General features: G+C 42.3%; 1 protein-coding gene across 2 annotated transcripts in view; it reads right to left on the reverse strand.

Moving 5' to 3' along the window:
* LOC148024331 (uncharacterized) overlaps positions 1 to 15,318 on the reverse strand; it is a 63,558-nt gene extending 48,240 nt beyond the window's left edge. The window contains exon 1 of one of the 2 annotated variants that reach the window (XM_087693952.1): positions 14,676 to 15,318. In XM_087693952.1, the coding sequence (XP_087550078.1) occupies positions 14,676 to 15,155 (480 nt within the window). In that variant the 5' untranslated portion in view covers positions 15,156 to 15,318. The remainder of the gene's footprint in view (positions 1 to 14,675) is intronic. The other variant, XM_087693950.1, reaches the window with a different exon arrangement.
* Positions 15,319 to 27,906: the final 12,588 nt, after the last annotated feature.

Here is a 27,906-nt window from a genome sequence, read left to right on the forward strand (position 1 = left end):
TATCCTTCAACAAGTTATTCAAGCAATGCGCCATGCATGGACTAAAGGTGATATGTGGATACATAGCCATTAAAATGTTTCTTGCTGCCTTGTTTGTAGGTTCACCATCTGCCACAAACTGCACTGCATTTTCTACCCCAACAGCCTGCACTGCCTCGCACCACTCGGATGCCAATACATCTGCACTCTTTCCAGTCTCTGAAGCATCATGACTACCAATGAAGTATAGATCTCCACGAGAATATGCAACAACACCATGTATGGACCTATGGCGTGTGTCACTCCATCTGCTATCAATGTCACTCCATTTCTTGCCCATTGATTGCAAATATCTACTGTTGCAATCTCTATGGCTACTTTCTCCTTTTGAAACAATGTAGTCCTGATAGTTTCTGATGAAGGGGGCTTATATGTGGGTCCATACTCTGCAATCTTTGTCACCATATTTAAAAAATAAGGTGACCTAGCTGATTTGAATGCAATATGGTCATGGTAAAAAAAGCGTGCCACTGCTGCATCTGTTTCCTCTTTTTTCTTTGGTTCCCATGAAGTGTGCAATGAACTCTGTTTAACACCATGACCTGTTGCCATTGATGGCCCACGAGAAGGCTGCGTAGCCACTAATCCTGATGGTCTTCTGCATGAAGCACCATGCCCTGCTGGCCTTGGGAGTCCATGTTGTAGGATCCACTGCTATATTTGTCGTCCTCCTGGCATGTGAATTCCCCATAGAAGTGGCTATGCGGTCAACTAACTCCTGCCTTTTCTCAATTGATACATTGGTGCAAAAACGCACCTCTTTTCCCTCCTCATGTAGAAGATGGGCTCTCACTTTATCAGCCCCACTAGTGCGAGCATAAGGGCAAAGTTTGCATTTCCAAGGGCGAGCCCCTCCACCTCTCAATGGCACCCCTGCATCTACCTCATCCCACCATGACCAAGTAGTGCTTCGACTTCGTCCAGTTATTGACGAAATACCTGCCGAGAATGATGAAGATCCCATAGATGTCAATGCTGCCATCTATATAGAAGTGACAAATAATCAGTAAACTTCAATGAAATTACAAAAATTTGCAGCCAACATTTCAACATCCATGTGTCAAAGTTCAATAGACTGGCCATGGCTGCTCACAACTCTCCCACATTTGCTACCACAAGAATGATCTCGTTTTTCTTCTTCTTCAGTCTTTTACCAGCCTGTATGGGCAAGTTTGCCAAGTGGCAACCTTCCCAAATGGTTTTTCCAACATTATCTATCATTAAATATTAATTTTCAGCCTTTAATTACTAAAAATTAATCTAATAATTATTTCGATGCCTAGGAAAATAATCTAACTCGCCAATAATTAAATTGGCTAGGCATCTTTCACTCCCAAGTCTCTCTATGCCATCTTTAACCATTAGATCGGCATTAGGTACCATTAAACACCACATCTCTATTGTCACCGACTAACATTTATGGCCAAATGAATGACCTAGGCCAACAATTAACACCAGATACCACCTAGTACCTGTGCAACATAACTTACAGCAACTTTTCCCTTTGACATCCCGTGATTTTCTCGAGTCCCAGGCTCGTAAATTTACTCTAACCCCAGTTGCAGCTCACATGTGCAACATTTACTTAATCATGTGATTAAAAATTAATCCACGTGTTAAGTGAGATTTCAAAAATACATGTCCTCATGACAGCCCTCCTCCTTGAAATCCTTGCAATCGTCCTCGATTGCACTGCCAAATGCATCAAAAGCAAAGTACTACACTGGAATTTCCATAGGGCATCATAATCAACACAACATTGCGCACTGCTGTTCAACCATTCCATATGCCCAACATATGCTGAAAATTACTAGCCAACATAACATAACATAAGACTCACAAAGAATCTTAAAAACATTGCCAAATTATCATGCGGCATGTCCATTTCTCAGGAGCTCAACTCATCTAGCAAAATCAAACCATAGTATAGCGAAAACCAAGCATAAATCACGGCGGAAACATCAATGGCATCATAAGACATGTTGTTGCCCACAAAACCAGCTGAATACCACTGAATATTAATTATCATATGCTAAAAACCAACATTCGATAATCGGCTCCTAATGATCATTAACTAATGCTACACCAAGCATAATTGATTACACACCGAGCATAACGAATGCAAATGTACAGTTTCAGAGCTGCATGGAAAACCATACCGATCTGCATACCAAACATAGTGACTAGTACATTGAATAGTGAACTCCTAGAAAACATATTGTTCAGCTACAATACCCTGAATGTATGCTGAATACATTCAAGATCCACTACTTCTACAACTGTCCATTACTGAGGGGCGAAGGTGCTTGCTCCCTCACAAGCATCACGTAATACTCTGGACCTTTGCTTTGTTGAACCTTATTGAGCCCAAACTAAAGTTGTCTCTAACTAGAAAGAATCAAGGTAAAGTTGCAACAACTAAGGATGGTTTGCCAAGTCATCCTCCTCCATCCATTTGGCATCCATTGGTGAATAATTCTGAAACTTCACCAAGTACCTTCAGAAACCCTTACCCTTGATCTTCCTCTCTTTGTGTGCCAAAATCTGATCAGGTACCAGTATTTCATCAAGCTCTTCAACCTCCGGCTGAATTTCAGCAAATACATCAGCTCCCTACATCATGCATCACTTTTCCCACTTTTTCTCTGCAATCTATTTCTCGTTTCAATCCTATTTTCAGATCTGCCCTGTTTTTCAGCTTTATTTTCAGATTTACCCTTTTTCTCAACCTTTGTCTCTTTGGCATGTGACTTGGCATCATCACCATGGAATCCTGCATCCCTTCCACGCAGCAATGTGTCGGCTGTAGTAGCAGTTTCTATAAGCTAAGACATGTTGGAAACAGTGGACTTAATGCAAAAATCCTGAATACCCTTTGGCAAACCACAAATATACTTCTCCATCTGCTCATGGAGGGGTAGTGTGCAATAAGAAGTAATTGGCAACAATACATCCCAAAACTTCTTATTATACTAAACCAAGTTCTTGCAGTCTTTGGAATTCAACTGATTCCAAGCTGTCATAATGTCTACTTCAAAGGTACTTGTCAACCAATTTGAAACAAACATTTGCTTGAACTAGACCCAAGTGGTAGATGGCTTCCCTTAAATAAGAAGTGTAGACCACCACTGCAATGCATTTCCCTTCAAAAATATGACTGCCTTGTGTCATGAGGACATATATTTTTGAAACCTCACTTAATATGTGGATTAATTTCTAATCACATGATTAAGTAAATATTGCACACGTGAGGTGTAACTAGTTAGAGTAAATTTATAAGCCCGGGACTCCAAGAAATCACAGGATGTCAAAGGCAAAGGTTGCTATAAGTTATACCGCATAGATACTTGGTGGTATCTGGTGCTAGTTGTTGGCCTAGGTCATCCATTTAGCCATAAGTGTCAGTTGGTGATACTAGAGAAGTGGTATTTAATGGTACCTAACGCCAATCTGATGGTCAAAGATGGCGCAAAGACACTCAGAATGGAAGTTGCCTAGCCAATTTAATTATTGGCCAATCATATTATTTTTTAGGGCATCGAAATAATTATTAGATTAATTTTCAGTATTTAAAGACTGAAAATTAATATTTAATTATGAAAAATGCTGGAAAAACCATTTGAAAAGACTGCCACTTGTCAAAAATGCCCATGCAAGACTAAAAAACGTCTTTAGAGGCTGAAGAGAAGCATTTCTATAAATTCAGCTTGCAAGGGAGAGGGGAGGGAGGCTATTGGTCTGATTTGCAGTCATTGGAGGACCTTCTGAGGCAGCCAGGGGCAAAAGAAGACCAATCAACAACACGCTGTTGAGGCAGGGCAGTAGCAGTAAATGATTGATTTTCTTCAATTCTTTGCATCTACAAGCTGTTGTGGCAAGGCAACAACTGCATTTGACTGATTTTCAGTCATTCTTCACGACAAAACTCTAAATTCCCTCTCTCTACAGCTTTCTCTCTCATCTCCCAACCATTTCACACCCTTGCTTTAAGGATCTCAACATTTGGACCCTTGGAGGCTAAGAAATTGCAAATTTCTCTGCTGTAAATCCCAATTTACAGCAAAAATTAGGGTTTTGCAATAGCCTTGGGAAGCGTGCTAGAAATTGGAAGTTCCAAGACTTGGATTCAACAAGGCTGAAGGTGAATTTCAGCTGAATTCAGGTGGAGGACTAGCCAGCCATTGAATTTAAGGCATTTCCATCATCCATGATGTGGGTGAAAGCCAATTGATTGCCTGAATCAAGGGGCAAATCGGATTAAAGACTTGCTGGTGATTCATCACAGCAAGGGGAGTTGGAATACTGAAAGGGATTGGGAAAATCCCATTGTAAATCAACTTCTTCTTCAATAAAACTAAAGAAATACCGAAAGGGGTGCCAATTTTGGGGCCAATCGAGTGTGCATTGTCCAAGATCAATGGGTAAATTTGTATTTTCAGATTTGCACTAATTGTTTGCTGCTGTAATTAAGTTGTAATCAGGGAGTTACCACCCATCCATGGAAGGAAGGCTAGTTTCACTTGTGTTTCTTAGATGCCTCTGTGAAGTTGCCTCCAAAATAGGCTGCATCAAATTGTTGAATAAAAACAAGTACTTTCAGCCTATCTTGTGTACCACTGAAAGGCTCAAACTTCACACTTTTGCCACCTTCATCATAGTCCTTCAACAGACCTATAGGAGTCAAGTTATCGTAAATGAGCTGCTGCAAAAAGGATGCATTGATTGTACTTGCATAAAAACCAGCACTATCTGAAGCATTTACATGACCAGAACCAAATCCTTATGCTCCAACACTTCCTAGGGGTGCCAATACATATCTATATGGCCCACTTTGTGCCCCTGGCATCATGCTTATGCTGCCATACATGGGATTAGGTATTCCACTTGCATTACCCGAACACATTGGGTCTTGTGAGCCATGCATTAGCTGTTGCATACCATAGGGATTTGTGCCATACATTCCCATATGCGATGTCTATCTAACCATAGCATGAAAAATGGTACCACCGCCACAAGTATCCTTCCTGTCCCATGCTTGCATGTGCATAAATGCCTTGCTGCCCATGTTTCCATAGATTGGCACTACCAAGTTGGCCATGCATTTGCACTTGTTGCCCCACAGATACCAACTGTTTGTGCTCATCAGGCATTTTGGGCTCTTCTAAAGAAGGCTTAGGCATTTCCTCCAGTTCTTGTGGCTGTCCCGAAGCTGTAGAAGGTGACTTCTTCTCTTTGCCTTTGCTGTCCTTCTTAGGGGCATTCAAGAATCGAGTAAACTAGGGATCCTTTGCTAATTCAGCAAAAAGATTTGCTATTGTACACATTCGATCCTTAAAGCTATCATCAAATTCTTCAGCCCCTTACTGGTCATCAGTCTCTTTATGCATTAAAGTGCCAACATTTGGGTCATTTCCCACATTTTCAGCATGTTGTCCATGTTGAGAACCATGCCCAACATCAGTCATTGCATTTCCCCCTTCACCACGTGATTGACCAAGGAGTGATGCATCCTCTCTACTTGATCATGTATCACCATGTGAAGACACGCTTGCTATAATTCACTGCTGAGAATAATTTCAGCAATAATGCAATAGTCCCAAGTTGCAATCAAGTACCACGGGCCCACTAATTCAAAGGATTTGATGGTATCCCGGCAATGGAACCATGAAACTAGCCTTCCTTCCATGGATGGGTGGTAAATCCCCTATTACAACTTAATTACAGCAGCAAACACTAAATGCAAATCTGAAAATACAAATTTACCTACTGATCTTGGATAATGCACACCCGATTGGCCCCAAAATTGGTGCCCCTTTCAGTATTTCTTTAGCTTTATTGAAGAAGAAGTTGATTTACAATGGGATTCTCCCGATCCCCTTCGCAATTTTAAGCAACCAGCAAGTTCTTAATCTGTTTTGCTCCTTGATTCGGGCACTTAATTGATCTTCACCCACTTCATAGACGATGGAAATTTCCCAAATTCAATGGCTCGCTAGTCCTCCACTTGAATTTAGCTGAAATTCACCTTCAGCCCTAAAAAATCCAAGTCTTGGAGCTTCCAATTTCTGACACGCTTCTCGAGGCTGCTATTAAACCCTAATTTTGGTTGTAAATTAGGCTTTACAACATATAAATTTGCAATTTCTCAGCCTCCAAGGATCCAAATGCTGAGATCTTCGAAGCAAGGCTGTGAAATGGCTAGGAGATGAGAGAGAAAGCTATAAAGAGAGAGAATTTAGAGTTTTGTTACGAAGAATGACTGAAAATCAGTCAAATGCAACTGCTGCCTTGCTACAACAACATTAAATGTTGTCGCCTACAACTAAGACATCCAAATCAGCTGTCACCTTGTACCTGAATGCGATCGCCTAGCTCTGGAGGGTCCGAATCTGCACTCGCCTCCTCAAAACTCACTCGTGGCTGGCTGCAATGGCTGAAAATAGGTTGGCCATGGCTGCTCACAACTCTCCCACATTTGCTACCGCAAGAATGATCTCGTTTTTCTTATTCTTTAGCCTTTTACCAGCCTGTATGGGCAAGTTTGCCGAGTGACAACCTTCCCAAATGGTTTTTCCAACATTATCTATCATTAAGTATTAATTTTCAGTCTTTAATTACTGAAAATTAATCTAATGATTATTTCGATGCCCAGAAAAATAATTTGATTGGCCAATAATTAAATTAGCTAGGCATCTTCCACTCCCGAGTCTCTCTGTGCCATCTTTGACCATTAGATCGACGTTAGGTACCATTAAACGCCACATCTCTAGTGTCACCAACAACTGACACTTATGGCCAAATGAATGACCTAAGCCAACAATTGACATCAAATACCACCAAACAAGTACCTGTGCAACATAACTTATAGCAACTTTTGCCTTTGGCATCTTGTGATTTTCTCGGGTCCTAGACTCATCAATTTACTCTAATCCCAATTGCAGCTCACGTGTAACATTTACTTAATCATGTGATTAAAAATTAATCCACATGTTAAGTGAGGTTTCAAAAATACATGTTCTCATGGCAATAAATGCATCACAACCAAATATATAAAATAGAGACATGGAAGCCTTTCGACCAAAGAAAGCCTCATACGAAGTCATGTCTTGTAATGTAGAAGTCGGGGAGCAGTTGCAGATGTGAACCGCAATAGCCACTGCCTCACCCCAAAGGGTATGAGGAAGACCCTGATGCTCCACATCAATCAGGCCATCTCTAGCATGGTTCAATTCACACGCTCCACCACACCATTCTCCGAAGGTATGTTCGGATGGGTATACTCCACCCGAATGCCATGGTCCCTACAAAACTAAGAAAAGAGGTTAGAAGTAAACTCACCACCATGATCCGCTTGCACGCCACAAACTTTGGAAGTAGTCTGTGCCTCCACAAACACCTTTTGTTTGCAAAAACAAGAGTACGCCTCACTCTTATACTCTAGGAAATAAAGCCACACATAACGACTAAAGTCATCTATAATCAACATCAGATACTTGGCCTTCCCAAGGGAGGTCATGCCCACAAGTCCGCAAAGGTCAGTGTGAACCAACTCAAGCGAGGAAGCCCTCCTAGTGGCAACTTGGGAATGTGACTGCCTATACTGCTTGCCCCTCAAACAGCTAGGGCACAAAGTATGAACAAGAGAAAAATCAGAAAGGCCCTCCATCATCTTCTTTTGAGAAGCCCATCTAACCACATCAATGTGAAGATGACCATAACAAGCATGCCAAAGCAGCCCAAGCTCATGGGAAGACTGCGCGACTGAGGTTCTGAGCGTGTAAAGCCCACCCTCCTGGGAGCCTGTCCAAAGAACGGTACCTATAGAAGTATCCTCCATTGTCACCACATCCTGTGTAAAGACCACACAAATACCAAGCCATATAAGACCATGAACAAACAATAGGTTAAAACCTAAATCCAGTACATAGAGAACCTTGGCCAAAGAAGACTGTCTGTCTGGCAATAAAGCAATAGTCCCCACTTCTCGAATGGAAATGGTAGAGTTGTCACCAATGGTGACTGTGCCCCCTCTGGCACTCAGGTCCTGAAGCCAATCCTATCTATAGGTCATGTGAGAAGAGACCCCACTATCAGCAAGCCAAGGCTTCTCCTGAGTGAAAGAGGTAAGAGCTATATTCTCCTCAACAAATACATGCACAAAGATAGACTATGTCATCACCGGGGCAGCCTTCGAATCCTTTGAATCCTTCTCCTTTGGCTTTAAATGGGGATACTTTTGCCAACACTTCTCCTCGGGATGAGTATCCTTCCCACAGTGTGGGCACTTGGGCTTCTTCTCATCCTTCTTGTCCACCTACTTCTTGTCCTTGGCCTATGCCTTCTTCTTCTTCTCTCCACCTGTACCTACAAATGAATGCCTTGGTGGAGTTAGAACCACAAGCCCCAACCTCTCTGAGTCACTCATCATGCTCTAAGACGAGCGGTGAAAGCTCCTCCCATAAGAGGGTCTCGCGGGTCCTCGATGTGATAAAGCTGGTGTAGAAGACATCGAACCAAGGAGATGGCAGCCAAGTCAAAAGGATCATAGCCATATCTTCAAAGGATATCATCCAACTAAGAGAGGCAAGCTCACCTCTCATGTCCTCCATCTTCGTGATGTACCCCTTCATAGAGGAGGAATCATCAAGATTGAGCATCCACAACTTCTTCTCCAGGGAAATCTTGCAGGAAAACGTATTATGCTGATACAAAGACACGAGCTTCTTTCACACTTCCTGCGAACATGCATAAGCACAAAATCCTGCAAACTTATAAAGAGAAAGGATCGAGCTCGAGAGTTAAGCCGATCCCACGAGGCTGCATGGTCCATAGAAGCTCCATCTATGGGATCCTCCTTAGGACGAGGGATGGAATCTGCAACAAGAGCCCAAAGATCGAAGGTGTCGAGTATACACTCCACCTTACATGACCACAACAAATAGTTCAAACCATCGAGTTTGTCCTCTTTGGATAATGAAGGTAAGATAAGCACCTATACCGAAGGTATCAAGGGCAGTATCTTCACTAAGAACGGAGCCTTCTTTGAAAGATGAATAGAAGGGAATGGGTGCACACGGGGGACTCCTCATGCTGACTATAATCGCGATAATCATGTCTCCCCTCAAAAGAGTATCTAGAAAGAAGCTCCTCCAAGTCTCAAGAAGTTGTCACCTACAACAATATGCTAATGCCTACACCAAGAAGCGAACACTTGCCAAAATGCAAATCTGCTTTTTGAGCAAAACACAAAAGTTGATGCCGCCTAATGCCAAAAAGCTGCCACCTGGTCCTTGGAGACTGTCCCTAGCTACCTAGAGCTGCAAATGGGCAATGGACCACTTGTTCAGGTAGTAAACACAGTAAACGCAAGCTGAAAATCTACATTTTGGAAATCTTTGTTGCCCCTCCGCGATGAAAACTTGCTCTTCTACAAGAAATCTCCAAACTGTGTCCTCACTTAGACAATGATACCATGTAAGAGTGGGCAAAGGAAGAGAAACACGAACACAGAGAAGTACAAAGAGAGAGAGAGAGAGAGAGAGAGAGAGAGAGAGAGGAAGTAGAAGATAAGGGAAGAATATTCCACTGACTGAAGAAGAATGTTGATACAATGATGATGGATTGATCAATCCCTGCATGCAGCCCAAAGCATCAGTAAGGGCACCAAATCACGTTGATGACGATGGCAGCACCAAGCACGGAGAGTCGGAGTATCAAAGTGTGCACCTGCAAAGAGGAAGATTGAAGATTGAAGACTGAAGAGTGTGTGTATCTGCCAAGTTGGGGACTCGCTATAAATAGCCATAAATGCCCAAACATGGCCGACTTGTATCAGTGGAGGCCATAAATGCTGGTCGTAGAGAAAGAAATGCCAGAAAAAATAGGGGACAACTCAAAAAACCCCAAATGACAAAGACAATGTTTGGTAGGTGTATGCAGACTATGGAAAGCGGTTACTCACATAGGAATGCACACAGGAAGCAAGAAGCTGACAAATAAAGAAAATCCACCTAAACTGCTAGAGCTCCTATGTCTCCGCCAAACTCTGACAGGAGCTCACAACCAAGAGATGATAGATTGACATGAATAACACAAGCAGGCTAAAACAAAATCCTATGAACTTGTCAAGAGAAAAGATTAGGCTCTAGAGTTGAGCCAATCTCAAAGAGCAACTTGGTCCATGGTGGAACCAATGCCGGGATCCTCTAGTGGACATGCTATCAAGGTAGTAATAAATGCCCATAGATCGAAGGTATCCAATGTGCACTCCACTTTGCAAGACCAAAGGTAGTAGTTGGTGCCACCAAGTCGATCCTTATTGGATAACAATGGAAAAACACGCACCTAAACTTATAGTGCCACAATGGCCATTCGAGGCCCTACAATAGGTGCCCTATTAGAAACATATAGAGAAGCAGGGGAAAACAAGGTTGCTCCAATCTTCTAGACCTTTTAGAGTGATGATCTCTAGATTATCATGGCTCTAATCTTCAATCTTGGTGCCACTCTTCACAATATCTTACTGGTGGGACTGGCTATCTTCAAAGGAATGGATTGACTCCTTGTCTGAGTCGTCACACGCATCAAACTAATAGTCCATATCTCTTTAAGGAAATCTGCAAACACACAACAAAGTGCTGCATTTTGGCGTCAATCTGCCCAAACGGAGAAGAAATCAGCTACACTCCTACAAAACAAGTTGAGATGCCTGCACACCGTAGAAGGCCCAAACAATGCTAAAAACTTGCATTCTTTGCAACAAATCTGCACCAAACAGCAAATAGAGTGTGGCCTTGTCAAACTTTTGGATCCTCTCTTTTGGAGATGATACCATGTGAGGGTGCACAACCAAAGAAAGAAGAAAATGGAAGAACAAACATTGAACTCCAAAAGAATGCTGAATACAATGTGGATGATCAGTTCTACACATAACCCAACGCATCATTGAGGGGACTGGATCAAGCTGATGATGGAGAGAAGCCCCAGATGAAAGAGTGTCACTGGATGTCGAAGAGTGCTGACATCTATAAGACAATGTGTCTATCAATGAATAATGTCAGCTGTAAATTACAATGAAATGTGCACCTAGGGAGCTACCTCCTCCATCAAAACACATGAAATGACAAATAGACAAAATGACAGAGCTCCCAATGTCCCCATCTGACTCAAGCTAAGGCTCATACGCAAGAGATGACTATGCATGACATAAATGACTCCTAACAATATCAACTTTGGTTTGACTTTACATCCTCACCGACCATCTCCACTTCCCTTTGGTTGGGACAAGGATAGCTTCAAGGAGGCAACCCTTGATTGAGACTCCAATACGCCGCATCTCAAGGAAGTCTTATCGGTGTCACCCCCTATGGGCCTTCCCCCAAGGTGTGGGCAAAGCTTCACCTAATGTATCAGGCTCCATCACCAATGCAGGTTGTCACTCTTCATGGACATCTTCAAACCCACAAGTTCAAGACGATGAACTCCATCCAATCCTTTCTTCTTCAAGTGACAACTATCCAAGACCAACTTCATAGCAAGCAAGTTACTCTTCTTGAAGCACATCATATGGCACTAGTGCCTTACAAGCTATCATTCAACTTTGATGGTGTGGCCATTGCCTTGAAGGCCCAAACCTCAATAACTCCATTCACTTTTCTTCACATGCAGCCAATGTTGCTAGAGCGTGAGTCTACCCTAAGGCAAGATGGGAGGTTGGCACCTCTAGCCGGTGCTCCAAATGTTCAAGCTTTTGTTACAAGAGAAAAGAGAACAACAAATGTAGCCAGGAAGGTTGGATCTAATGCAAGCAAGCAATGAGGAGAGAGAAAGAGAAAAAACACAAGTACCTAAGTAGAGAGAAAACTGGTGATTGTGTGAAACAGGTAAATGCAAGCTAGCCATATTGGCGACAACTGAAAACTGATGGCAACAGTACAGATGTTGATAGCAACAACTAGAGGAGAGAGATTGATTGCAAACGCAAATAGGATGATGATGGTGACAGCTCCTACTAAAGGCGATTGGATGCAGATGATGGCGACTGGCCCTGGCAGCAACAAACGCAAGTTCCCTAATGATGGTGACAACTCCAAGAGGTAGGCGACAAATACAAAAACCGGAAACACGCGACAAGTGATAGCAGACTACGATGGAAGGTTCTAACCGCGATGTTCCCCACAAACGGGGTATGGGCAGCAGAGATACGAATCCTTAAACCTGCAAAAACGAGATTGAGAGAGAGTGGTGGGCTGCATGCCTATTTATAGAAAGTTTGGAGCACCCAAATTAGGGTTTTGCATGTGGGGGACACAATAACTCTCTAGGATCACGCTTGTTTTTAAAATAAGATGGCTTTTTCATTAATTAAGCATGTTTTGGGGATGTTTAAGTCAAGCTAATGCATTTTTAGCTCAACACTATAATCCTAGTTGATTGATTGAATTTCTTTTTAAAATAAGATGGTTTCTTCATTAATTAAGCGTGTTTTGGGGTGGTTTAAGTCAAGCTAATGCATTTTTAGCTCAACACCATGATCCTAGTTAATTGTCATTGTCCATATGTATTATGACCTTATAGCTTCTAACAAGCCGTTGTGCAATGGGTCCTAGTACTCGACCCTAAGGGTTTGTATGTTCTCCATCGCTATATATCACATGTACTGATCACCCATGATCCAAGAGAGAGTGTTAGTTTAGCACATATCATGGGCTTTAGGCACTATGTTTAGCCTTCGATTGAGGGCTGGTTAAAGGCAATTGGGCAGTCCATTTTAAGGTTTCTTTAGTTGTCTCATGTCTCATCCTCAAGCTTTTGAGTTTCTTCAATTGTATCAATGTTCATGCTCTCCCTTTCATGCTTCCAATCATCCACACATTCTCACTAGTTCAAGGTGCCACAAATTTCAGCAAATGTCACAGAAACTCTGCAACCCTTCAATGGAAAGAAAAGGGTGCCAACAAAATTTGCTCAGCAATATGACAGGTGATCAAATCCTAGACCTTTAGCAGCAAAGATCACACACAAATGTCTGTAGCCTAAGCATCAAAAGTGCACATGCAGTTTGCAGCAGTCAACTCAAAGTCAATTTGCAACAGCAGACTTCACCTTCAGTATATGCCACCAATGAGCTTCAGTCCAGCTTGCAACAGGGAACTAATTGAGCTTTCAGTGCAATGGCTAGCTTTTCCTAGCCCATTACAAGGAGCTCCCCCTCAAAACTTGCAAGTCAATTGAGTTTCATAAGCTAGAGATTGAGCTTGGTTTAAAGCAGGATGTACCAAGAAAGCACAATCTTTGCTCTTGCTGCCAACATTCAAAGGTGGAGATTCAGCCTCATGCATTTCTTAGGCTGCCCAGATTTTGGGCATTCACAAGAGTGATATGGCATTTAGGCATCTCTTTGGGCTTCTGAAGATGCAACCATCACCACTTGGAGATCATATCCAAGCCTGTTTGAGGTATCAACTAGAGTTTGGCTTTTTACTCATCAATTATACCAGATATCCTCCTTTGAGATATCGGCCTGAACTCACTCTTTTTTTTTCACTTGTATTTATAAGGCTCGATGTTGTGCTTCATATATAAACAGTTTTTGCAACTAGAGATATTAGACTTTTACACTTGTCAGAGGCAATTAGACAAATGGTGTACTGGTCTAAGAGCGGTTGCTATAGCTTTAATATTTTTTGTGACTAGAGATATTAGACTTTAACGCTCGTCGGAGGCAATTGGACTTTAACACTCATCATAGGCAATTAGACCAATGGAGCACTGGTGTAAGAGTCTGAGGAACTCTTGTTGTACATATACCAACATAGGGACTTGATATTAGTAGGTGCATTTGACCGTGCCTTCTGGGGCATGTTTTCAGCTTCTCATCCCCATCTCCTGTCTAGCAACTCCTCTTTATCTATTCCTTATTATTATGCTGATTCAATGAGTTGCTTGAACCATAGGTATTGAATTGTTCGGATAACTCTAGCATGGCACATGCCCACACTTGGGAGCGTATTTGAGAGTGAATTACACCTAACAAGCAATGATTCACAGGGTGTTGAGTCACTCGGATGACTCTAGCATGGTGGGTGCATGCACACACACACAGTGTATGATATTGAATCTTACCTAACAAGTGATGAATTACAGAGCGTTGTGTTGTTTCGACGGCTCTTGGATGGCACACGTGCACACAGAGTGCTTCACAGTGAATTACACCTAACAAGTTATGAATCACAGGGTATTGAGTTGCTTGAATGACCATAGCATGGCACGCAGACAGTGTATTAGTGGATGATGAACTATGCCTAGTAGCAAGTAAACTTGATTGGTCAACAGAACCACACAAGAAGGTTTTAGCATTTGTCCATTTGGCAAAAGGGGCTTTTTTTCCATGTTTTACCCTACAGTGTTCAGCATCCTGAGCTTCTGCTCAGGACGCACCTCACAATTAGTTAGGTTTGGCTGGGGGCAGGGATTGCCCACCCCCAACCGCAGCTAGCTAAGCATGCGGTCCCTCCCTTGCAGAAACTCATGATGTTGTTGTAATTCGTAATAGTGGGAATTTGTCTAAAACTTCTTGTGCCAATGGAAACAAACGACATAACAAGACGAGGAATGGTAATAGGGAATGGTCTTACTCTCTCAATTCCGGTTTCAGCACGCTCTTGCCATGAGGAGAATGTGATCGCATCGGTGAAGAGGGGTGAAGAGATGGTATTGACGAGGATAGAGGAATGTTTTGGAGAGCTGGAGCTCGAGTGGGTAGCAGCACTGCCATTTCTGCAGGAGTGAGAATCGTCGGAGGTTGCAAAACTGTGATCTCCATGGTCCATGTCAGAATGAAACGCTTGAGGCTCCTTAATCATTGAAGGTCTCAGCCATTGGCAAGCTTCCAAATCTGCTCTTGTCATGGCCATCTTTGAGCTAGGTTCAGGGCTGTTGTTGCTGCAACTGTGGTTCTTACTGTCTATTGGCGAAGCTTGGGCCACCACATAGGATCTACCCAACATTGCTCTTCTCTTACCGAAAGTGCATGGCGCCATCCGATCAGCTGCAGCAACAGTGGCAGCAGCCGATGGATGCCATGGCTGCACCTTAGCTGTGGTTCCTATCAGCATGATTATAAAATGTGTTACGTCTGTGACGCTCTCGAATCATGCAAGCAGAGGAAATTAGCTCGGTACGATCATCATGGATTCAAAGGAGAGAGAGAGAGAGAGAGAGAGGTATTGGTCTTGAAGGCTAGAACCTCTCTCCTTCCCCGCGTGCCTTTAAATGGAGCATCATTAACATTAATTGTGACTAATATAAGACCTAGACTGTTAGAGTCCAACGCACAAGTCAATTGACTTGCACGTGTAGAATCGGTCTTGAAATAGCGTGCGTGATGGCGTATCAACTTGACCAACTTAGGCTGGTTAATTATCAAATGATGATGGGCGCCCCAACCTCTGCCCAGGCCCCAGAGGGTGGGCGCGTAATTTTGGAAACTGGCCACACACATGGGCATGAAATATTTCCGCACCAAAAGGACACATTTTGTTCGAAATGAAAAAATATCACCTTTTTTATTTTTTTTGATTGGCTGCTACAAATGCAAAAAGTGTACCCTTGTCCATCACTTTACAAACTTGGAAAGAGAGACTCCCTGTTCAAAAGTAGGCAAGGAGAGTTCACCTATTTAGTAGGTAAACAGTAAGTCATGTCCTTTATGGTTGTGTAAAGAACTAGAACGCCCAACCCCTAAAGAAGTACTTTGATTGGTTAACACTTGCACAGTGGGTGTCCACCTCCTAGAAAAATAAAACTTGTGGTGGTAAATGAAGTACATTCAAAAATAGTGAGCATGTGTTACCTAGCACAAGTATTGTTGGCATGTTCCTTAGCCATTGATAACCCAACAATGCTCTCCTAATAGATGAATCTTCCCTCTCCTCCTTTAGCACATTTAGCTGCCAGATATAGCTAAGTCCTCCAAATATATTACTTGCTTGTGGCCAGTGTACCAACTAGTTGATAGGCCCACCATTGCAAGTTGATAGACCTGTGCATGGCGAGGCTCTTACGCTGCATAATGTCATTGGTTTAAAATTGAGGTTAAGTATGTTCAAACCTTTGTCCTCTTTTTTGGGCTCTATTGAAATTATTTATTACATTTTAATTTGAGTTGAAAATTGTTGTGCATCCAACTTGATTAGGAGTGATAAGAGAGAGAAACATGATTAATGAGAAAGAGAGCCCATTTCAAGAGAGATAAAAGCTCCATTCACACAAAATGACTAAGCTAATTGGTTAGGCATGTGTATGAGTTGTGGGAGGTCAAGGGTTCAAAACCCACAATTGGGTGGCTACAAGGTCAAGGCATGTGTATGAGTTGTGGGAGGTCAAGGGTTCAAATCCCACAATTGGGCGCCTACAAGGTGCATCATCTTTGGGTGAAAGATGGGTGTTATTCACATTACTACCAAAAGGCACCATAATCACATTACAAACAAAATGCTTACTATTTGTGTATTATAAACAAAAGGGAATATGGACACTGTGAAATATACGGTCTTTGAAACTAGGTCTACAGTCATAAAACTTGTCTACATAGTAAGTTCATGCCTCATATTGTTGTCTAGATCTAAAATTGTATCCTATTGAATAAACAAAACATATTACATTGAAATGTTTCAAGTAGCCTCAATCTTATAATGTGCATTTGCATTTACAATGTGCATGTAAAAACAATGTAGCTCTTGCCCCATGCCCTACCAAGGAATATCATGCAAAAATCCAAGTAGATTGCCTAGCTTTTTCACATTACACTAAATGCAAAACATAGGCAACTCCTAGTTAATAGAAAAAAATTTCCTACATTCATATGGCATTTGTCAACATTTGGGATGCCAAACCAAAAAGTGCTTATATGCTACATGTAGAATAAGAGCTAGAAATTGGCTATGGTATTGAGATATAGAGATGGACCCAAAACCTTTAAGCAAGTTATGTGAACATGAGTTATTGCTCTTTCCAAATCTACAATCAAAAGTCAAAAGAAGTGTACTATTATAGCATGTAAAGAGTTTGCAAGGAGAATAATTTTGTAAGTTTATACAAACAAGTGTTTCTTTTGAAAGTAGGTTGCATACCATTTTGATAAATCAAATCATGAACATATTTTCATTTGTGTCATCCTAAAAATGAAGGTTACTTCAATATGTGTGGGATCTTTTTAGTTTTAGCATCATTTGTTTAGTAAGATGCATATACAACCAAAAAAGTTTATAAGTTTCATAGATTGGAGGAGGGAACCTCTTTTTCTCCTTAGTCACGTTTTCATGTATTTGGTAAGTGAACACATGGAGCTAGTATTCACCCTCCATTTGTTTTTTAACAATGAAAAGGTGCACTTTAAAATCCCTTTTTGAGCAGGTAACATGTGAGCTTTCTACATGTGACCTCTCTCTCTCTCTCTCTCTCTCTCTCTCTCTCTCTCTCTCTCTCTCTCTCTCTCTCTCTCTCTCTCTCTCTCTCTCTCTCTCTCTCTCTCTCTCTCTCTCTCTCTCTCTCTCTCTCTCTCTCTCTCTCCCCACAATTTGTGCATTCTTTAAAATACAAAAATTCTACCTAAACCTTTGACTCCTATATTGTAGAATCAATCATCTTTCCTAATCCGCAACACCTCTATACAAAACTAAATTTTACATAGCCTCAAAGGTATAGCCAAAGTCTTGTGAGCCTTGTTTGATGTCAATAAATGTCGTTCCTTGAGTATCTTTATTATTTCAAGTCCCAATCAAGTTCACCAACTCTTTTAGTTCCCCTGTAATCTTCTCTTTGCACACGTACACTTGTAAAAATGTACAACTTGTGCTTTGCTTGTGTATTAGCCTTAATGATACTAGGACTAAACTTGGTTCATGTGTTCTACAAGATTGATGGTTCTGGTCATGACAAGTGGACGGCATGCATAAGCTTCACAAAGTAGGGAATGTGCAATTCATGAGCATTGTTCCTTTCTCTCATATTTCCCCTAAAGACTCTATGGTTTAGATCTTTCAAGACTTTGACTTGAATAGATTACTATGTAGAGTGATTTTTGTGTAGAGTGTGGAGCCTATATATGAATCATGGTAGGCAAGGAAGAGTAGAGGAACTTTAAAATAAGTGGTAATTAGCTAGGATGTAGTCATGGACTATTTATGATTAATTGTTTTTTATGGCAATAAAATGAGATTTCATATGTTGTATATAATTACATCACACAAGGCTAATCTTGCTCACATGGAGTTTTGAGTATAAAATAATTAGATGGCACAAAGCTAATCCAACTCACATGGAGGTTTTAAGACTAAATACGACAACTTATAACCATTCTTGGCATGCAAGGCATTAAGAAGTTCAAGGATCCAACTTGCAAGCTTATTAAACCAGTCACAAAAAGTATTCATACTTGTTGACTTAGAGCTAAAATCTAGCAAGTTCCTTGCCTCCCAAAGGCTTTGCAAAACAATGCCTCCTAAAATCTATAGATATATCAATAAAAAAGGGTTCATTTCACCCTTTATACCTAATAAAATACTCCTCCAGATAATTCTCTCATGAGAACCTACTTAGGAATCCATTTTGCAATCTTTAACCAATCTTTCCTTGCCACTTTACAAACCAAACCAAGTAGTGGCATGTTGATAGAAAGGGTAGTAACAAGGCACCTCCTTCTGATTTGGAAATGCAATCTCATGTTGCCAATAGGATTCTCTAGCAATGTAGATTGATCGTACTAAATGGTGTACCTTTCCAATACCTTACGACCAATTTTATACATTTACCAAAATCAAAATGTCCATCTAACTTGGGCCAAATTGTTGGCTTCTCAACCAAGGAGAAGCAGCATTCATTTTACTCTTCTTCCTCTACTAAGATGAACATTATCCACTTTCAAGAAACTCAGATGTGATTTGAGGTTATTCTAAATGATGTAGCCAAGATTTCTTGAGGTGAGACATAATTTATTCAATGAGTTTGACTTCACAATTTGATGAATTGAATCATGAATCTTCTCCCTCTCCAACCATTCAAGTTTTTTTTATCATCCCATAGGTCTTCACGAATTCGTGTTACTATTACCTTCATGAACCTAATCTAGCAAGAGAGATCCCACTCTTCCAAGCAAAAGTATTTAGCCAACATTGAGGATTGTAGAGAGTACAAGGTTAATTCCATATATGCAATAGCAGTAGCATTGGTACAAACAAATGTATTAGCATGGGTAAAATGAGCCTACCTCATAAATCCATAAATAATACAATGATATTCTACTACAAGCCAGTGCTACCTCATGAATCCTCCAACCATATATAAAATTCCATACTCTACTCTAAGGCAAAATCCATTGATCATCCAAGGTTAAGTGTTGCCTTTTGAATCCTCCTATTGTGTAAAATTGAATTGTTTATTATGTGCACATAAGAAATAATATGCTTGAAGTGGACTCTATCAAGTCTTGCTTGAGTACACATGGTTATTTTTGTAGGTCATTGTGGCTACACAATAGTGGAACTTTGATAAACTCTTATTATTTCTAGAGTTCCCCCTCTTCTTTGATGGCACAAGCCACCTCTCACATAGTTAGCTTGTACTCAAGCTTTGGACCAACCATACTTTTTCCACTCAATCCAATGAATGTAAGAGATCAAAGAAGGCTTAAAGTTTGTAGTAGACTCTCCAAATCTACATTTCTCATTATAGTCTACCCACCAATTAAAGAAGCTTGATGGTGATGCAAGGTATGTTGGTTCAAGCTCTAAAGCTGTTGATCCAATCTAATTGCTCACCACCAATTCTTCCAAGAAGAGCAAATAAAAAGAAGTGAAGAAGCTTCTCCTTCCTTACTCGCTCACTCACTCACTCCGTGTGTGTGTGTTAACCCCAATTTGAGACGGAAGAAAAAGAAGACAAGAATGCAGATGCAATGGAAGAAGCAGGATGGAGAATAGCTAAAAGTGCAAGGGTGGCCTCAAAAATCAAGTCAAAGGCAAAAGCACATTTTTAAATGCAAGGCACCCCTAAAACTATTGTAAAAGAGCACCAGGCTCCCTTCTACGCAAATTGTAAAAGGTAGGCCGACATAGGTAAAGAGATAAGGCAAATAGAGGGAAATGGAAAATAGGACCTTGCCACAATGGCCGGTCATGTAAAAAAGGGATGGGTGCCCAAGGATTTAGGGCATGTATAAAAGCCAAAAAGTAAATAGGGAAGCTCATTCTTTGGTGTGTGGAAAAAGTTGACTCGTCTTCTTCTCTTCCTCTCTTCTCTTTGCTTGCTTGTGTGTGCTTGAGGGAGTGAGTGTGTGAGGGTGAGGGATCTTGGAGGTGAATCTCTCCTCTCCATCATCTCCTCTCTTCTTCTTCTCTTCTCTTCTCTTCTCTTGTCTCAAACGCAGCTATGGAAGATGGATCTTGGAGGTGGAGGCTTGAGGGTGCTTTAGCTTGCATCAGGAATCATGGAGCTACCGGTGTACTTGAGGGAGGAGGCAACTCTTTCGGGCATCGAGGTAAGCTCACTACACCTTGGTAGGATTGAAGACGCGTCGGCTAGGTGAAAGATAGTCATAGGTACTTGCTTGAAATGCTTGAAGGGATGTGGTCCATGGGTCTTGGCGGTTGAGCGGTGAGCTCCCTCTACATTTTGGTTTCATTGCATGGACCAACAAATTCAAGCTTGAGCGCTTGCGCGGCTCAACTCAAGCATCGAAGTAAGGGTTCATCCCCAAACTAGAGCTTGATATAGATAGGAGGTTTTGGGCTTTTAATCCTTGCAACAAGTATTTTTGGTTTTTGATGATTATGCAAGTATGAGAAATCATTTCAATACTTTACTTTTGATTTTTGTTGCATTTATAGAGTAGGTAGGCTCGAGAAATCGAAGCGGAAAGCTTTAGGGTTGCTGTTGTAAAATAGGCCCAAATAGGGCACAAATCAAGAAAATTGGGGAAGAAAAGAGTGTTTGAATGGATTTATGTCACTAAGAGAGTGATTGGAGAGGTCAAGCCTTAGTCGGGGAAGGGTTTATAACCCAAGAGGCCAAGGGAGAGCTCATTTGCAACTATGGCATTGAGAGAGAGAGAGAGAGAGAGAGAGAGAGAGAGAGAGAGAGAGAGAGAGAGAGAGAGAGAGAGAGAGAGAGAGAGAGAGAGAGAGAGAGAGAGAGAGAGAGAGAGAGAGAGAGAGAGAGAGAGAGAGAGAGACCCATTGCTACGTTGGATCGATCGCTTCACCTAAGAGTCTTTTGCGCATTGCAGGTATATACAACTCTTATCCTCTATCCATAGTTTTGATCTGGAGGTGTGTGCTATATCTCTTGACCTAAATCGTATGATTTGATCGATTTGTCATCATATTTGCCAAAATCGTGCCGCATTCAATCCATTCGAGTGATGGCAATTTTGGGCTGAACCCTAGATTCGGCCCTCGATTCTCTTGTATTTGGTCATTTAGCCCACCACCATTCGGATGCTTAGGACTCGGCCCCCGACCGAATTAACCATTCCGACCCACTTTGCTTTCGGCCCACCTAACTCGGTCCTCGACTGTTTGACTTCAACCCATTCGAATGAACCACTCGGCCCTTGTCCTGGTCAATTCGACCCACTACTGTTCGGCCATTCAGCCCCCTCAGACAACCACATTTGGATTGGCCGAATTTGACATTTGGACTAGTTGCATTTGGCCCTTTCTCATTCAGCCCTCAGCCATTCTGACGAGTCGAATCGAACATTCAGCCCTTGCAATTCAAACCTGGTGGGCCAAATTTGGATTTTTTCAAATTTTTAACATGTAGAACCAGACACTGCCGTGCAAACCCCCAAAGGCCATACAGATGCTTAAAATACATTTCTGACACGAGAAACATGAAAATCAACAAAACACAAACTTAGAAGCGACTCTAGCTGACCAGCTAGCAGTCCAAGCCGCTAGTAGCACCAAATTGAGTCATAGATCCCCAAACAGATCTCGATCAAGTTGAATGATGTAGCAAAATCCTAGGACCAGTGAGAATGACCGAAAACTGTGGCCGAAAATCAAACTTATAGCCTATCGGGTCAAATCTGTAAACAAGAATGCAAGAGCCGCATATAGTCACTTTACCTTTGCACTCGTATTGTTTTCTAGCACTTGAGGTATACCTAAGAAAAGCCAAAAGCCTGATTGCGCACAATGCATAGAAGAGAGTACACACACACACACACACACACACACACACACACACACACACACACACAGAGTGACTGTAAATTGAGGATTGTTTGTAATTAACAAGGAATGCACTCAGATGTAAACATAGAACGAACCCACCAAGAGGAGAAGACCCTGAGACACAGTCGGGTGATTGAAACCCCAAGAGTAGGACCAAGCAGAAGACGCAATAGAGAAGCTAGATGCAGTAAGGATAGACACCATTGGAGGAGTAGATCTACCCAATCTAATCAATCTCATTGACAACCTAGTAGAGAGAGAGACCATTGACATGTCAGAGACAAGTACTGACTGCATACGGACGAAGAACTCGACTTGGGAGATTTCCCAGACGTGAAATTGTGAATAAATATAATACTCAAACCCAGCTTGACCACCACGGTAGACCAGTAGAAGATATTATAGTGGATCTTGAGGAGGAAAGAAAGCTAGCACGCAAAGCCTTGCAAGGCATAATTGCATACAATTAGGAACAGCAAACTAGAAGCTTACAGCAGAACGTAGAAATGCGAGAGATCCAGCGAGTGTTAGCTATGACGGACAAGACCAAACGTAGAGAGAGAAAGAGAGACAGAGAGACAGAGAGAGAGTGTGTGCTCGAAGAAAACCTCACATTGGGTGAGCTTCTAATGAAGCGACTCTACTAGATAACATGGCGGTAGAGCAAAGTGCAACAACTTTAACGACTTCATTGCTTACAAGACTAGGAGTTACCCAAGGCTCCAAGAGCCAACCAAAAATCCTTGTAGTCATAAAGTAGCTAAATAAATACCAGCCAAACAATAATCCCTATAGCTTCGTAGAGAAGTTTGAGTAGGTTTGTGAAGCCAATGGCCTCACTGATCTCGCTCAGTGATGACAAGCTTTCGGCCTATGCTTATGCGATAAGGGAAGGACTTGGTACACAAGCCTAGATGCCGAAGATTGCAATTACTTCAATAACCTCAAGAATCTCTTCATTAAGAGATTCTTCAAGACTAGGTACTCAGACAACCTGATCATACGACTCATGAACGTGAAACAGAGAGATAAAGAAGACATCAAGGATTATGTGACCCATGTGAGGAGTCTCTTTAAAAGAATCCCGATGAACGAATGACCCACGGAGAGAGTGATGTCCACAGTCTTCATCAATGGGATATGGAGTGAAGAACTCTACAAGGCCTTGGCAGGCAACTCAAGCTTGCAACAAGACGCGCTAACTAGGGTCTTTGAAGAGGCCATTAGAGTGGATGACAAGCTCAAGGAGAGAAGCTCTAGGAGCTCAAGCTGAGAAGAGACTAACCCTAAAAACTTTGAAAGAGCTTCAATGTCAAGGAAAAGATTAGGCCCAAGTACTCAAGACAAAGGAAATGGCGTTGACCGAGCTAGCGGAGATAAAGATGGAGCTAGCCGAACTACAAGAGATGATGAGATGACCAACATGTCCTCATGTTCAATGTGTGTATTGTGGCGGAAACCACCTACCAACTGAGTGTCAGGACCCTAGGTCCCAACCTTGTGCAAATTGTAGTAGGTTTGACCACGATGCCATGCATTTGTAGACTGCCAAGGAGACTTTCGTACTCACAACCTTACAATCAGCCTTACCTAGCAAATAGACCACCAAACTTCTTTGGAAGGGGAGCCCCATTGGCTCTTCTGGCACCCAACGACGCTAAACCAGCCATACCTAGGATGGAGATAAACCCCATAGGAATACACAAACCACCTAGACTCTATGTAACCCATCCACCTAGCAACTCTCCAGTCCACTATGTGGAGGAACTGAACGATGAAGAACCTTATATGAACCCTTATGTCTTGTATGACGAAGAGCGTAATCCGATCCGTATGGATTACAGACCAATACCGGTGATGGCATTAGGTAGAGATTAAGGTAGAGGCTTAGGAGGGTAGACCCAAGATCCGATCTCATGCTGGACTTGTGATCACCCAGGATATGTCTCCTCGCACTGCCCTAAGAGGGAGCAAGCCAATCGCGGTAAGGCATGTCTTAGATGCATGGAGTGTGGAATCACTCATCTCTTTGTCGACTGCCCTAGATGAAAACCATCCTCTAGTTCGGTAATCATGCCATCAGTCCCATTGGGGTTGTTTGGTGTCGAGACACTCGACGGGGAGGCCACACCCATCTTGTTGCATGTCATGGCTCGTGCGTAGACGCGAAGCAAGTTGACATATCATTGCTAGGGCCTAGCAACTTAGACGTAGCCTTAATCGAAAAAAAGAGTCATAGGCGAAGGAAAAAGAAATCAGACGCAAAGGTCACACTAAAAACAAAGAGTGCTATGACGCTGCTTGCTAGAAAAAAGGTGGCAGATGCAGAGGTAGAAACATCGGCTCCAAAGATGACTGAAAAGGGAAGTCCGAAGGTCGGGGAGTACCCTAAGCCAAAAAGTGCCAACTCAAAGTCATTGAAAAAGTGAAGGAGTGGGTGAAAGAGGCCCAAGAACACATAAAAGACATTGAGCCCATATTGGAAGATGAGATTGATGATCTCTCAAGCATAAGCACGCCAGACTCACCACCATGACCAAAATTGAGAGATGCGATTGTACCACAAGCAGTGCCACTTAAATAGAGCTCGAATGCTATGGGCCAATGAATTAGTCAAGGCCATTGGCCTGATAATGTAGGATTTGGAGAAAAGCAAGCAGTTAGCAACCTCCTCACCACACTAGTGACCACCCCTTTGACTCTAAGCCTAGGAGACCTACTTAGGTAGCATCCGATGCTATGGCAAGAGCTGAAACAGTGGGTTGAAGGTTCAATGGAGGAAGATGTTGCTGCTGACTTACACGAACATGATGCAGATATGCAAATATCGAGTCTGATGCTACACTCAATGCCCAAATCCTTGCATGTCAATGCTTTTTGGAAAGGTACATAAATGCATATTGTCTTACCAATCTTAGCTCTTAGAGATACCACAAGAAAGGAAATTGTTAACACAGGGGCAGGAGTTAGTGTGCTTAGCCATGCAGTACTCCATGCTTAGGGTAACTCGCCTGTTAAGAATGCTAGGTTTAATGTCACACTAGCTAATGGAATGAAGGTAAGGCCATTTAGAGTGCTAAATAATTGGCCCTTGAAGATCACAGGAGTCCAATTCTCTGTTAATTTTATAGTCTTGAAAGGGGTGGACTATGACATCCTACTAGGCCAGCCCTGGATATGCAATACACAGGTCATAGAGGACTGGGATAATGGTCTAATTTTCTTAAGCAATAGAATAGAAGTAGTGAGGGCAGAGATGGACACTTGGAAGATAACACCAACAATCGACCTAGATGCCATCTTAGCCATGCTAAAGGGTGACACCCAGATTAGAAAATCTTACGGGATGTTGACTAAGTATATCCCTTGTCCAGAAGATGAGTGAGATTGGATGCACGTGCTAACCACTATTGATCTGCCATTCTCGAATGGTGAGGAGTACGAGCAGGCTACTAAGGCAATCGGTAAGCCCAAAGATGAACCTTCAATGCTAGTCTCTGCATGATGGCTAAAAGCTCAAACAAACGACCAAACCCTATCAAATTCCATATCCCCAGCAATAAGCAAGAACTCCTTGAGATCCTAGAGCATCTAACAAACAAGCTAGCAAGCAACCCAGCCACTAACCTTAAACCTCTCCAAGATCTCTTGGACGAACCTAAGTGGCGGTGGACCAAAGTGCATGACTTAAACTTGATGTACAATTGGGCCTTAATCACCGATAAAAAGGAGGAGCCATATCAAGACTTAGGAGATGATGAGTAGTTGGATGAAGATAGCTTTAACTATGAATACAAGGACTTTTATTTCTATAGTGACTAAAGCGAAGGAGAGATGGATACCATAGAATGTGACATTGAGGGACGAATGATTAAACAGATCCGAGTAGAATCCAAACCAACCAAGAAGAATATTTTTAGGATTAAGAAAGGAGTCATGTGCATGGATTGCGATCACACATGGTTGGAGCACATAGGAGCGATAGATTACGAGCAAGCATGCCTGATCCAACCAAGTACGAACCAAGTACCGCACCATTATTCAAGCGGATTCACCCTTTGAGCATTGCGACCTCTAGGAGAGACTCCCTCTTCTAGGGAAGATGGAGAGTTCGATTCTGAGTCAAAAGTAAGCTCAAATAGTGATCCCAAAATACCTCAACCTCCTAAGACTAGATGCACCAAAGGGGACCTACCCATTCACCTGAGGCATTAAAGGCTATAGGAGGAAAGGAGAAAGCAGCCCAAGGAACCACTGACCGATGAGCAAAGAAAGCCGCAAGACCTATCAAAGCGATTCACAAAGTTTAAAAAATGTGATAAGGTGGTAATCTTGCTAGGAGCCAAACGCTAAGGGCAAGCCAATGAACCAATAGAAGGACCCACCAAGGTCAAGGAGGTCAATTTAGCCAAGGAAGGGGAACACCTTGACCTGCCTTTATAGCCGATGACTTGACTGAGAAAGAGGAAGCAAGTCTCATTGCTCTCTTGCGAGAGTATATAGATATGTTTGTTTGGTCCCTCGATAAGCTAAAAGGGATAGATTCGAGTGTAGTGACTCACAACATACACATGACACTCGATGCAACACCGATCCAAGCAGTGACTGTTGACATATCGAGCTCCACTCGTGATACGCCAGGGTGACCGTTGTGCATTTATGTCACCGACGTGTTAGTTGCAGACGCGGTTGGTACACCGCCCCTGAATAATAGCTACACGATAGCTATCCTTATCTACTCTAGTTTGTGGCTCAGTTAGTATGCCACCTTAGTTAGTTGAGTTTGGTTTGAGACCCATATATAGGGTTCTTCTATTTCTTTGTACTTGAGTTCTTTTGGCTTACACAACTAAGAAGAGGAAAACTGTTTTCAGCCTCCACCCTTGTGTGTCTTCCCCCATTGTGCAAGCAAGAAAGCTTCAAGCGAGACTCCTTCCTTCTCTCCCACAATCTTGACATGGTATCAGAGCCTTGTTCGTGGTAAGGAGCTCAAGAAAGCAAGCCAAGCTCGCGGTGGTCTGGTAAGAGGAGTAGTGTTGCTTTCATTTCCTGTTTTGGGAGCAGATCTCTGCAGGTAGCACAGCCGGAAATTGCAGGAGTGCATTGTCTCAGGTTGAGACGCCCTTCGCGGTGAAGCAAGAGGGCAGTATATGCTGCGGGATAGGCCTTTAGCCCTCGGCGACCTTGTTTTTTTGATTTGAGGCCATTTCGGGGCCTGTTTTGCAGACGGAAGTTTTCTGCACGCACTCAAGAAAAGGCTCAGTTTTATGCTGTGCGACCACTGTTCTACAGGTCGGTGAAAAGTTACTGTAGAAATTGCATCGTATGCTTGTGCGCAGAGACATTGGGAGTTTCAGAATCATCCTTGGTTCCTGTTTATGCAAAATCGTCACTAGGAAGTGACTGTGTGGTCAAATACCACTTTCGCCAGTTTTGCAGATTTGCCCTTGTGAGGGTGAAGCTGTGTTTTTTGCAGTGACAGAATTTCTTGCAGTGTTCTGTAATGGCGTCTGATTCTCTTTCACAGATTGTCACTGAAAAGCTTGACAAGAACAACTTCCAGGCATGGAAGTTTAGAATGACGAATTTCCTTATGGGAAAAGGATATTGGGAATTTGTTGCAGGAAAT

This window comes from Lygodium microphyllum, chromosome 15 (assembly GCF_053477565.2).
Source record: "Lygodium microphyllum isolate KBCC chromosome 15, Lygodium_microphyllum_v1.1.10, whole genome shotgun sequence".
NCBI lineage: Eukaryota > Viridiplantae > Streptophyta > Polypodiopsida > Schizaeales > Lygodiaceae > Lygodium > Lygodium microphyllum.